This window comes from Diabrotica virgifera, chromosome 6 (genome assembly GCF_917563875.1).
Source record: "Diabrotica virgifera virgifera chromosome 6, PGI_DIABVI_V3a".
Lineage (NCBI taxonomy): Eukaryota > Metazoa > Arthropoda > Insecta > Coleoptera > Chrysomelidae > Diabrotica > Diabrotica virgifera.
The window spans coordinates 123,856,137-123,870,594 of NC_065448.1; the positions used below are offsets into that span (position 1 = coordinate 123,856,137).

Genomic DNA, 14,458 nt, shown 5'->3' on the forward strand with positions numbered 1-14,458 from the left:
ATTTACATATTATACAAAATTTTAAAATTGTCTTTTCTAAGTATACATAGGTATGTTAATCTAATTTAACTAAAAACCTCAGCCATCGATCAGTCTTTTTAAATAAACTGCTCGTCAAAAGTTAGGGATATAGAAATCATTTTCATAGTTGATTTTTTCGTGAACAGATTAACGGATTATGCTATTTTTTAAAAAGTTTTAGATTTTTCTGTAGTATTTACACATTGGTGCAAAGGTTTACTCAAACTTCTTTTTTGTACTTATACTGGGTGGAAGAAAAGAAATATGTTTCTTATGTTAAGTTTGACCACCCTGTAGGGAGGTCGAGGTACAAATTTTAGTACAATATATCAGAATCGTATTAAAACATACGAACATTTTGTTTTTTGAATGTCCCTGATATCTTTAGAAACAAATAAATTATACGGTTTTGTAATTTCACATGTGTTTTAACCAAAACAAAAGTTTGAGACACCCTGTAGGGAGAAAAAGGCCCAAAGGTGGGTATAAATCGATATTATGTTGTAGTCTCATATTTTGCAAATATTTTAGTTTTTTAATTTCTCTGATATCTTTAATAACAAACAAACTAGACGCTTTTACTCTTTAATATGTGTTTTAACTGATGGCATGCGATACGTGAGGAGGCTATATCTTATCATACCACTGAGATGAAATTATTTCCTAAATATCCAGAGCCTCATTAAACAATCTCGTCTCTCTTATGTTGTACTGTGCATACCGCTTTCCTGGTAGACAAATAACTCTTATAGGTGTCGATAATAACAGTCCACCTTATGTGCCTTTCTGTTTTTAAAGCTTTGTTAACTGTTATTTTTTATTGTTAATTTAGTTTTGTTTCAGTTAAAACACATGCTAAAGAGTAAAACCAAAACCACCTATCTTCTTTGTTTTTAAAGATATCAGGGACATTTAAAAAAAGTGCTCACAAAATTTAAGACCACAATACGATTCCGATTTATACTAACATTTCTACCTCGTCCTCCCTACAGGGTGTCACAAACTTAGCATAATCTGTTTTAAATCTGTTCACGAAAAGATCAACTATGAAAATGAGAATAATTTTCCATATCCCTAACTTTTGCCGAGCAGTTTATTACATTTAATTTGCTGACACCTTGCTCGAAAAAAGGTATATTTTAGAAACAGTTCAATTATTATAGTGATGCTGGCACCATTTAGTTTTAAAACAAATACAAACTTTCTGATGGTCTGCAATTAACATGTAAATTTTAGAAATTTGTAAAAGATTAATTGTATATTATTTTTTTTCTTCAAATCTAGCTTTATTTGAAGCTCTAAAATATATCATTTTTGAAATCATTATTTTAAAGGAATTCTACTACTATAATATCATTTGCTTAAGTTAATCTAATAATAGACAATCTAAAAAAAATATTTTATTTCTAAATTTTATACTACAATATAATTTACAGTTATTTTATTTTACAATAAATTAGTTACCTACTATATACAAAAATATATCACAATACTATTAACAATCTAACCTAAAAATTGGGCAAATAATTTTTATGAATCACATTTTAGTTGTCGTATTCACAGAATGCATAACAAAAAACAGTACAATTATTATGTATTACTGTAATCAAACTCGAGTATTTTCAATATCTTTTTCCTTTTCCTTTTCCTTATTATTTCCTTTTAGAATCATTTGAATTTCTTCCAAAGATTTACCTTTAGTTTCGGGAACAACAAAATAACTAAAAATGGCTGTAAATATACAGCTGATTGAAAAGACATAAAATGGATATTCTAAACCAAAGTTGTCTGCTAGCCGCTGATAGATCTGGAGAGACAATAGTGAAGCTATAACGTATGTTGCATCGACTAAAGTCATACCGTATCCTTTAACATTGGCAGGGAAGAGTTCTGGAGCAAGGACTATAGGAACTAGACCTAATCCTAATTTGAACACACAAGCGTACACCATAATACATACTATAGGTATCCAACTTACGGACGCTGTATCATACCCAGAATTTTTTACAGTAAAGTAAACTGCTAGTATAAAAAGACATATACCAGTTAATAAACTGGACGAAATTAAGAGAGTTCTTCTGCCATATTTATCAACTGAAACCGAAGCTACTGTAGCAGCTAACAGTAGTATAAAGGCAAATAATATTCCAGCGGTAGCTGGATCTATATATGTTGATCCAGCAGCCTCCAAAATAATATGCAAATTCATTAACAGTACACTTATGCTACTGAAATGTTGAGCACCATTTAAAACAAACATAATAATAATTCCTTTTCTATAACTAGGTACTATAAACAAATCCCAAATTTTATCTTTTTCTGTCTTTTGTCTTTCAATTGCTGCATTAATTTCATTAAGCTCAGTTTCCACATCGGCACCCTCAGGCCTTAACCATTCTAAAGACTTTTTAGCTTCTTCATGTTTTCCTTTAAAAACTAAGAAATAAGGACTTTCTGGCATAAATGGAAAGATACCAAGTTCTAAACAAGCCAAAATTGCACCTAGAGTGCAGTGGGCGTAATAAGGAATATAGGGTGCTACAGCATAAATCAAAAATATACCGAGTAACATCATGAGGTAAATAAGACTGCTCAAAAATCCTCGAATTTTTTGTTCAGCTATTTCAGCTATATACATAGGAGTTGAGACATAAGCTGTATTACTAGCCGTTCCTGCTAAAAACCTCGCAACATACAGGTATTCTACAGACGGAGCTAAAGCTGTAATGACCCACACTGTTAGTGTTAGTACTGCTGCTAATAAAATCGAATTTTTTCTTCCTATTTTGTCAACAAGATACATAGTTAATGGTAGGCACGACAACGATCCTACCCATAAGAAAGTTTCCAACATTTCACCTTCCCATTCTGTAATTGGCACAGGCGAGTCCGGACCAAGGAGAATGGGTAACACTGGAGCAGTCCATCCATATTGCATTCCATCACTGATTGCGTTTAAGGTGCCTAAAAATAAATAATTTTTTAGAAATTTAACAAACCAAATATTATGAAAATTATCTAAGTTGGTTTATATGTAAGACAATAATAGGAGAGCGGTTTACTCTCTTGTTATAAAAAGGCGTTTAGTATCGAAATGTCCCGATCAAACCTTTTCTTATTTATTTTCAAATATTTTCAAACTTGAAATGTATTTTTTTACCAGTGGGCCGGAGGTAGGCCGGAGTGTACAACAAAATAACAATGTCCCAATCGAATAAAAATTTCTTTAGACGTACCTATCTCATCGAAAAAAAAAATACTTTTTCACTTTTGTCAATTTTTTTAAATACGCTTTCTATTCTTGTCATTTGCCATTTTTTGTTTGAAAAAATTCTTATATAATGATTTTTCGAATTTTTTCTTTTAAAAACTACCTACTAAATAAATTACACGCGTACAGAAGATCAAGCGCCTTCTGACAATTTGGACGATAGCAAGCTAAGTTTATTTCTTATTAACATTCAGTCCTTAAGACACAAAACTGATGAATTACTTCTATTACTAGAAGAGCTAAATTTTCCTGAGATTGCTGCCATAACTGAACATTGGTTAAATGTTGATGAACCTGTGTTTATTAAAAATTACACTATTATATCCAGATTTAACAGGAGTAGATTATCTCATGGGGGTACTTTGATTATGTCTACACAAAATGACTTTTCAGCAGTGACCAAATTTGATAATTTATTAATTGAAAAAGTTTTTGAATTCTCCATAATTTATCAGAAATCTTCTGACCTCTATATTATTTGTATTTATAGAACTCCCGATGCGGATGTGCAGATTTTCTTACAACAACTACTTAGCTTGCTAGAATCTATTCCTTCAAAAAGTAAATTAATTATATGTGGCGATCTAAATATTGACTACTCCAGTGTGTGTGCTGCTCAAGAATCTCTTCATTCTATCTTTGATTCCTTTGGTATAGGTATGCATGTAAATTCTCCAACCAGAATAACTAAAACTAGCTCTAGTATCATTGACTATGTCGTATCGTCTTTAGCTCCAAATTCTACTGACTGTACTGTTTTCAACTCAGGTTTCTCTGATCATGAAGCAGTATTGACTACATTTTGGTTAAAATCAAAAAATAATAGTGAAAACACGCAACGAAAATTGTTCCGTGTCTTTGGAGAACAAAATTTTCTAACATTTAAACACCTATGTCAAACAACTGACTGGGACTTCCGCTCTGTTGATGTCGACATCGAGTTTTCTAGATTCATAAAGTTATTGTCTGGTCTGGCATACGAATCCTTTCCTCTTAGGCCCATCAAAATTAAACATCGTAAACCCTGGTCAACTAGAGGTCTACGTATATCTGCAAAGAACATGCGCTCATTATCGTACCTAAAAAAATTCTCGGACAACATATCCTTCCATGATTACGTTAGGCTTTACAAGAAAATTTACCATAAAGCCATAAAAGCCGCCAAGGAAATTTATTACAATGCGAGGCTGGCTAAATCAGGTAATGTTGCTAAGGAAACGTGGTCTATCGTAAATGAACTGAGAGATAAGACTTCTTCTCCCACCACAATCCCGACTTCTACTGAGACCCTGAACAATTACTTTGTAAATGTGGCAAAAAATTTAACAAATACTATACCTCCTTCTCAGGATCCGATTTCATATCATTCTCATAGGAATGTAAATAGTTTCTTTTTTACACCCATAGTATTAGGTGAACTACGCTCTACAATAAATGCCATTAAAAATAAATCGTCATCTGGGACTGACGCAGTGCCGGTTTAACCTAACTTCGGGCCCTGGGCGCTAAATATTTAGGGGCCCCCTTAATTGTTATTCGTTGTCAGTTTTTTTAACAAGAAAATAAATGTATTTATTGTAACTTACAATATTTTCATTCATACAATATCAATCCATACAATATTTTTTTAAACCAAACAAGAAGAAGAAGAATAGTAAATGTAAAAAATATTCGAAAAAGTACATTCAAAAATATATAAAAAACAGAAAGTTACACAAAACAACGCATGACAAACAAAAAAATATATTTAAAAAAATACATATGACAAAGATTAGATGACTTTTTCTTGACTAGGCATTAGTAATCTGTCATATAATACTATCACAATTTAGTTGCTCCAACATTTCCTATAATACAATAGTGATATGCGCCTAGATTTTCTTGACCCAAATTTAGCGTTAAATATATTTTTATTCTTTTTAAAGCCGATAAAGACCGCTCGCCTGACACAGTAGAAGTTGGTATCGTGAAATAAACTTGCAGTAAAGGTAAAATACTTGGAAATGTTGCCTACAATCCTTACATCCTGGATGACACCAAATTTTATAAATTTATTCAACTTTTGGCATGCTATCATCATCACATAGCGCTACAACCCTGGGTGGGTCCTGGCTGACTGTACAACTTTCTTCCAATTTCTTCGGTCTTCCATCAACCTAGGGTCAAATGGGATATTCATTTTTCGGAGATCTGCTTGGATGTTATCTCTCCATCGCATTCTGGGACGTCCGAGTGGTCTTTTGTCAGTAGGAATCTCCTCCCATACCAGTCTTGCAAGTCTCTCGTTATGAAGTCTGTGCACGTGGCCTGCCCATCTTAGTCCAAAAGTATTTTTCGTTCAAAACGTCTGAGCTTTTCTTCGTTTGATTTGGTCATGGTCCACGTTTCGCAACCATATGTTAGTACAGGTCTGACGATAGATTTATAGATTTTGATCTTGGAACTTCTTGTAAGATTTTTTGATTTTATAAGCTTATCCAGTGCGAATAGACAGCGATTTGCTGATTGGATTCTGTCTTTTATTTCTTTAGTAACATCGTTGTCAGCTGTAATTATGGCCCCCAGATACTTAAAACGTTGTGCTCTTTCGAAGTTAAAGGTGTTGACCGTCACATTTTGTCCTATCCTGTCTCTTCGTGTCGATCTATTTATACACATATATTTCGTCGTCTCTTCAATAATCCTCAGCTTTACTTTGCTTGTTGCTCCTTCCACCTTGTTGAAAATGTCTTTTGTGGACAATATGGAGTCTCCAACGAGATCAATGTCATCTGCGTGAGTCCACTATATTATAGGCATGTTATAGAATGAGTAATTTCACTATGCAAATTCTCTTTGGTTTTATCAATACCTTTTTTATATTTCACACATAAAGTATTAATTGACGTCTTGACTGCTTCTTTATTTAGCGTAGAAAAACATCTAACAGCTGATGTAACATCTTTGTAGCATTTAATTCTCTTTAAAAGAACTTGAGTAATTATTGTAGCATATAACATTAAATACTTCAATTCCGAATCTTTCTTTCCTCTTGAATTGTTTCACTTTCACCTGCTTCATCGAAAAATGTTTTGTTCTTCTTTGTTCTTTGAAGGTCAGTTGTATAGAATATGTTTGAGATATCCTCGTCTTCGTAAAAAATATTTTTGGCTTCTAGTTCAACTTCCCTTAAAATATTATTTCTTACGTCTTCAACAAATCTCAAAATAGATGTCATTAATTCTACTTCAATTGACACGCTTAAGTCCACAGTTTCTTCACGTTCACGTTTTGCTTGTTGCATTACCTCGTTGCAAATTTTTTGTCCAAATCAGTGTGAATAGAACTGTCTCAAAGGTATCCATTTTATTCTGCAGTGTCTTGGCTTCATTTTTAATTGCTAATTTTTCGTCTCTGTTATTGCTTAACTGGAAAAAATAGATTTGATGAATGATAGATCCCTAGTTTTTAACTAAAGCATTTACAGAGTCAAAAGTGTCAAAAGAGTACAAGTTTTGATTTCATTACTTCCAAGAATTCATTGCAAATTTAGTGATACAGATAGCTAATTTAACTTTTTCATTTATTCGCATTCCGTTGTAAATGCTCAGCTAAAAAGTAGTGAAATTTAGCCTAGTATACAAGACAACTTAAGTAATTTCCTTTATGACGACTTGTTAAATCCTCATTGTATCCTTGAGAAGCAAGTAATTTGGTAGTGAAAACAACTCTTCTTATGAAGCTTATCCAATAGTCAGCTTCGCGTTCTACTTACTCTTTCAAGCCAGCGTCTATAACTATAACTCCAATTAATGATGATCTTGTTCTTAATGTAACCATAGAGTTTGGATAAAATTTACTTTCTTAATGTAACCATAGAGTTCAGATGAAATTTACTTTCTTCGTGAGATTTGAGCAAACTATTCAAATGTTTCCAGTGAATCCGTCCAAAATCAGTTAACTATTTTTTCAATTGAAAAAAATTTGCACGGGAAACAATAAACATTTGCGTCGTATATTAGCCAAGCTCTCTATTTTCTTTCCTTTCATTGGGTTTTCCTCTATAAAAGTTGCTTTTATTTAATCTTCTATAATAAGGTTTGTCTCCATCTTGGTACATTGTTTTACAATTTTCTCACCCCTTGGTTTAAAATCACCCTTTGGTTTAAAAGTTCACAGTTTTTAGAAAGTCATCAGTCTTAAAATCAGACCATTTCGAAATCGCAGGTATTTCGTCGTCTTTTTTTTTCCATTTTGGAAAATATGTAGATTATTTAGCGGACTAAACTTTTTTTATTAAGAAAAGGAACGGGTCTCTACGGGCCCCTCCGGGGCCCGGGCCCCTGGGCGCCCGCCCCAAGCGCCCAGTGCATAAACCGGCACTGGACTGACGGCCTCACTCTTAAAATGTTTTCTGCTCTACCTAATTGCACTTTAAACCATCTTACTACCTTAATAAACAGGTCATTCGAAACTGGAGTTTTTCCAAGCTGCCTTAAGACAGCGATAATTATTCCTATACATAAAGGAGGCGATAAAGATCTTGCTTCGAATTATCGCCCTATTGCACTCCTGCCCACGTTGTCGAAGATAATTGAAAGTCTGGTAAAAAAGAGAATCTTATCTTTTCTGTTGAAATACAAATTGCTTACTCCACATCAATTTGGATTCCTGAGTGACAAATGCACGAATGATGCTATGTTCTTCCTTTTCGATCATGTTTACTCCAGTCTAAACAACCATCACTCTACAGCAACAATTTTCTGTGATTTCTCTAAAGCATTCGATTGTGTAAACCATAACATCTTGACTGACAAATTACAGCACTATGGATTTAGGGGAAATGCTCTTAAATGGATTAAATCATATCTTAATAAAAGAAGTCAGTTTGTAAGGGTTGACACGAAGACGTCTTCTTGCATGCCATTAGAATGTGGGGTACCTCAGGGTTCAGTTCTAGACCCTATATTGTTTCTGATATACATAAATGACATCTCTAGTCTTAACATTAAAGGTAAAATATGTCTCTTTGCAGATGATACTAGTATTACTTGGAGTAACACGGATATTATGGATCTTCGCAATACCATAGCTACAGACCTAGTCACCATTAAATCGTGGTGCGATTCGAATCTCCTGTTATTTAACGTTTCTAAAACCAAAGTCCTACCTTACAACAGTATGATGCAACCTTTAATACTTAATAACAACAGTCTAGAGGTAGTTGAATCGGTGAAGTTCTTAGGGATTATTGTGGATAAGTCTCTAAAATGGAACTTGCACATTGATGCCTTACACAAAAAATTAAGTTCTGCTTGTTTTGCGCTAAGATCAGTTGCTACGGAAATGAATTTGTCAACATCTAGGACCGTTTATTATGCCCTTTTTGAGTCTCATCTTCGGTACGCCCTTCCATTCTGGGGTACGTGTTGTGCGACTCAATTTGAGCGTATTTTTAAACTACAAAAGAGAGCTCTTCGTTACTCCCTGAGACTCAATAGCAGAGTTCATTGCCAAGAATTCTTTAAAAAATTTAAAATATTAACTCTTCCTTCTTTGTTTGTTTTTGAATCCGTTTGTTTAATCCGCAAACATGCATCAGAAGGTCCAGAGAGACCCACTCATAACTATCCCCTTAGAAACATGGATCATAATCTTTATCTGCCAACCCCACGGTCTGAGCTGGTTAAGTGCTCTATACTATACAATTCGAGAAAAATGTACAATCACCTGCCATCTAACATCAAATCTATTGCAGCATTTCCCGCTTTTCGCAAGGCCTTGAAAGCTTATTTGCTGGAGAAAGCTTTTTATACAGTGAATGACTTTTTTATAAACGATTTGAATTCAGCAAATTGACTTGTAGGATTATTACTTTCGAGTACTTGTGTACATATTTGCAGCGGCATAGAACTTTTGATTTACTTTCCCTTTCCCTTTTCCTCGTTTGCCTACTTTTTGCTCTGACGTTGTATACTTATTGTTTGCAAAATTTTTAATTTTTTAATGTGTACTTAATAACTGTAAAATTATATTAAGTAGTATAACTCACGCCATTTACTTGGTGTCTGTTTCTGTTTTTGTTTTGTTTGTAGTTTTTTACTATTTTTTGTTTTTTATTGTATTTTTTATTTTGTGTAAGCTTTGTCCACAAATTGTTAAAATTTTTTGACAATAAAGCATACCTTACTTACTTACTTACTTACAATTCTACGAAAAGCTGAGGTTTAAAGTTTATAAAGCTTTCTGTTGAATTGCAAATTAATTAGTAGTTTTTTAGTTAAAAAATTCCAAAAATCACTAAGAAGGTAAGGCACTTTTTCAACAAAAAATTGGGAATGGCTCGAAGAGTAAGCATTTTTTGAAAAATTACAAAGAGAAAAATTTAATTTAGAAAAATTTAAAAATTTACTTCGATGAGAAACACCTAAAAATATTTTATTTGAAGCAATTCGGGGAAGTTGTTATAAGTTATTTATTAATAACAATTTCCGGCACACTTCTAAAAATAAAAAAAAATACAGTTCAACTTTGAAAAATATATAGAACCAAATAAAAAGATTGGTGCGGTAGAAATGCAAAAAAATATGTCGGTTTATGCTCTGCTTATGGGGGTCAACTGCTCGCCTATAAAGCATTGGCTGTTGTAGGGTAAGGTGGGGTAATGGCGTACACTTAAAGATAATTAGAATTTATTTTATTATTAGACGACATTAAAATTTTAAACCTAAGCAAAAATGAAGAACACATGTTAGTCTACAAATTTTGATTAAAAAAACTTTTTAAAATTACAATACAAAATTAAAAATATACATATAAAAAAAGTTGTCACTGTCCGGTATTACCCTCTATGTTGGGGTAATGACGGACACCTTTTACAAACAAAAGTCGCAAATAAATTTTTTGTCTTTTGGAGAGTTAGAACATGCCTTGTGTGCCCAATGACCACAATACACACATCTTAGCCAAAGTTCACTGTTCTTGCCAAATTCTCCACACAAAATGCAAATGTCTTCGGTAATGTTCTTGTCCCTAACATCGTCATCATCCTCTATCTCACTTTCTCCTTCTTCACATATTTTATAGTTTAAGGCAATTTTTGTTCGCTTTGATTTTTGTCTTAATGTAGACCCCTCCTGTGTCACAAATACATTTCTTTTAGCCTTATCTGATTTGATTGTTGTCTTTTTATTTTTCTTCTCTTCTTTTTTTTTCTAGCTCTTCTTTTAGCGGTGTTGACGTAAATACAATAGAGTGTTGCTTGTTTGCCTTATTTTGTCTCTTTACAACATTTTCGTGAGAACAAGATGGTAGAGGAATTATCTCGGCAAAGGAAACATTTTTTAATTCTGTCTCATTCACACTACTATTTTTTTCAGGGGTAGTCTCATTTGTTTTGAGTAGTTTTTCTGCTTGGGTAGGTTCTTGAAGTGCATCAGAAACAGTGGATTGAAGGATTTCTGCAGGAGCAAAATCTTCATCTGTGAATACGTCAGGGTTGTAGGGGAAAATACCTGTCTCTTTAAATCCCTTGATAGCCTTTTCCGGGGTTGCCACTCTACTAAATGCTAAATTAAATAATTCAGCAATCTCACTAGGCGTGATTTTCTCCCCTGGATGGCTGGTCAAATATTTGGAACATTCAGAGTTGAATGCGGTCTTTAGAGGAAAGTAAAAGCTCACATCGAGTGGCTGAAGGCGATGTGATGAATGTGGAGGGATTGTCAGAACAGCAGTACCGTTATCTCTACAAAAATTATATGCTTGTAACGTGCAGTGAGTGCTATGATTGTCCATGATTAAAAGAACTGGATCTTCTTTGGATGCTTTTACAAATGCTTGAAAATGTTGTAACCAAGTAAGAAATATGTCCTCTGTAATCCACCCATTTTTTGAGCATGTGTAAAGGGCACCTGGGGGACCGTTTCGTTGAAGATGGGACGCCATTCTTTGGCGTGCAAATATAAACATGGGAGGTATATAGGTTCCTGTAGCGTTGACGGCACACATCGCTGTGGTTGTTTTCCCCCTTTCCCAGCTTGTAACAAATCCAACACGCTTCTGACCTTTTTCTGCATATATTTTTGGTGGGCGTTGTACAGTAGTGACCCCAGTTTCATCGCAATTATAAATTTTATTGGGTGAAAATGCATATTTTTCCATAAGTCTGGATAAATTGTTAAAAAAAATGGTAACTTCATTGCGACTAAAAGCTGTAATTCTGTTAATGCTGGTTGCTTCTGGTTTCCTTAACGTAATATTGTGACGAGATATGAAGCCCCTTTCCCAGTCTTTACCAGCCATTTTTCTTTCTTGATTAAAGGGGACTCGGATGTTGTTTGATTGTGCAAATCCAAAAGCACATCTTCGTACTTCCTGGGGAGTTATTCCATAAAAAACTTTTGCCAGCTTCTTAATTTGAACAGCAAGTGCATTTTCGGCTTCAACTGAAAAAACTGGCTTTCGGCCCAAGGAAGGTCCAGAAGGGGCAGTGCCATTTTTAAGTCGTTCGTGTAACGTAGATTTTGGAATTGAAAATTTTATTGCAGCTTTTCTTAACGACATACCATTCTGTATAGCACGGAGTGCTCCTTGCAACTCCTCCTCTCTCCACGAAGCTTTTTCGGTGACTCTTTTATAATTCCGCGGCATCTGTAAATTAAAATAACAGTGTTTACTGTTTTGTATCCAATAATAAATATTATGATGGAATCGCAGAAACTCGATATAAATACTGTAGGTATGTTTGTTGAGTTATTTTTATTGCCAATGTTTTGATCACGAATGGGATCTTCTTCAGGTCTACAAAGAATTAATATGTAAATGTCACATACATGTCATAAACTATATTAGATTTTGTTTTAATTTTAATGAGAAACAAAAACTACAAAAATTTATAAAAAATGTTGACAAATAATTATAAATGTAGGTAATTATGAATTATTACCTATTAACTATATTTATATCCACTTTCCAATATTCCATCATAATAAAACAACAGCAGGTATTTGCATGTACCTATCTCCCAATACAATAAATAGTTCAAACCGGAGCTGGGGTAATGCCGGACACAGTGTCCGGCATTACCCCTAAACGACATATTTATGCATATGTTCGGTAGTAATTATTAGAGGAAGTAATGAATAAAACTACTTAAAGATACGTAAAATACACTGCGTAAGCTATGACTTTGCACGTAATCTCATCAATTTCTTATAATAGAAATGGTCAATACTCACCTTTAAAATCAGTTAATTCATATAATCACACACTAAATTTTGTAATTTTTGTGATAACTCTCTTTACAAGCACGTGGCAGCGACTAAACTGAGAACTGAGATTCAGATGTCTAACGGTCAGCCTGTGATGAGCGCGAAATTCAATAATATGCCGATACGTGCACAAACAACGCAGTCCGGTATTACCCCGCTGTCCGGTATTACCCCACCTTACCCTACTACCGGCTTATAACAGACCGCTTAAAAATATTTACACAATGATACACATAAAACATATAACATATAGCACAATAATAGTTATTTATGAAACAGTTCGTGAAGTATGCTAATAGCAAAATTAATAATATTGAAAATATTAAAAACATTACTAAAAGATTTTTAAATTGAAAACTTATTGGTACACTTTCCTGGTGATACCTCCAAGGCTTCTACAATTTGCAAGCACATGGATGTTGCAGTGAAGACAAAGGGAAGGAATTCTACACTATGCAATTCACATCCCCCGTCTGCAGCTTGGTAAAGTTCCAACGGAAAATGCACCTGGTTACTCTACGGAGTAATACGACTATAAAATAAAATAAAAATGTATACCATTTTTATTCAGTTGCAATGCGAAGGCAAAACAATCTTACTTTTCAATTAGAATACGGAGCGCAGTCCAGTCCTCTGAATCGCGATTTTCGGATCTTATTGGAGCCTCATCGGAGAGAACGTAGGCACTGTTCTCCATATCCTAAATGACCAGCACCGAGAGTTTTTCCCACCCATTGCAACCGAAGTGAAGGTATTAGGTGACTAGCGGCATCTGGAAATTGAAAGATGAAGTAGTTTTCAATCCTAATAGCAAAATTAATAATATTAAAAATTTTAAAAACAATTTACTTATACTTCGTCCAATTTACTTACCGTTGCACGTTATCCGCTTCATAGCTTGTGACATGATACCAACACGAAATATTTAGGCGGTAGGTGTGTTCTACTTTAGAATCAAAATGATTCTAAACAAGAACACACCTACCGCCTAAATATCTCGTGTTGGTATCATGTCACAAGCTAGGAAGCGGATGACGTGCAACGGTAAGTAAATTGGACAAAGTATATATATATATATATATATATATATATATATATATATATATATATATATATATATATATATATATATATATATATATTTCAATATTATTAACTTTGCTATTAGGATTGAAAACTACTTCATCTTTCAATTGCCAGATGACGCTAGTCACCTAATACCTTCACTTCGGTTGCAATGGGTGGGAAAAACTCTCGGTGCTGGTCATTTAGGATATGGAGAACAGTGCCTACGTTCTCTCCGATGAGGCTCCAATAAGAGCCGAAAATCGCGATTCAGACATTCAGAGGACTGGACTGCGCTCCGTATTCTAATTGAAAACTAAGATTGTTTTGCCTTCGCACTGCAACTGAATAAAAATGGTATACATTTTTATTTCATACAATATTTTATCTACGATAAACAAATAAAAAAAATGTTACACTTCGTCACTGGAATTCATTTATATTCTACAATTTTAGAACTTTGACATTTAAAATTCTAACTTCTTTCAAACCATAAAACTGTCAAAATTTTTCGTAATTTATTGCTGGCAATGTCATCACCATAACAACGCGAATGTTAAGGATATTTAATTATATGAAAGTGTGCCAAAAATAGTGCGAAAAAGTAAATCCCATTTAAAATAATACTTCACGCACACTTTAAATCCTTCACGCACTGCTATCTATAATGACAGTTTTCACAAACTAAAAATTTATTAACAATGTATTTTAAATAGGATTTACTTTTTCGCACTGTTTTTGGCACAGTTTCATATTATAATCAAATATCCTTAACTTTCTCGTTGTCATGGTGATGACATTGTCAGCAATAAATTACGACAAAATTTTTGACAGTTTTGTGGTTTAAAAG

The 14,458-nt window shown here is 33.6% G+C and overlaps 2 protein-coding genes across 2 annotated transcripts in view; both read right to left on the reverse strand.

Annotated features, from left to right (window-relative positions):
- Positions 1-1,408: 1,408 nt before the first annotated feature.
- The window catches only part of LOC114338275 (facilitated trehalose transporter Tret1-like), a 63,931-nt gene continuing 50,881 nt past the window's right edge, over positions 1,409-14,458 (reverse strand). Inside the window, exon 3 of the mRNA XM_028288868.2 lies at positions 1,409-2,985. Coding sequence (XP_028144669.1) covers positions 1,628-2,985 — 1,358 coding nt within the window. The 3' untranslated portion in view covers positions 1,409-1,627. The remainder of the gene's footprint in view (positions 2,986-14,458) is intronic.
- On the reverse strand, positions 9,947-12,728 carry LOC126885995 (tigger transposable element-derived protein 4-like). The gene is made up of 2 exons (XM_050652831.1): positions 12,511-12,728; positions 9,947-11,923 (listed from the first exon to the last, which is right to left on the reverse strand). Exon 2 carries the CDS (start codon positions 11,921-11,923, stop codon positions 10,460-10,462), a length of 1,464 nt encoding a protein of 487 aa, XP_050508788.1. The 5' UTR covers positions 12,511-12,728; the 3' UTR covers positions 9,947-10,459.

Bases quoted from the DNA above. Each gene is read 5' to 3' on its own strand.
- LOC126885995 (XM_050652831.1), bottom strand. From the start codon at position 11,923: ATGCCGCGGAATTATAAAAGAGTCACCGAAAAAGCTTCGTGGAGAGAG.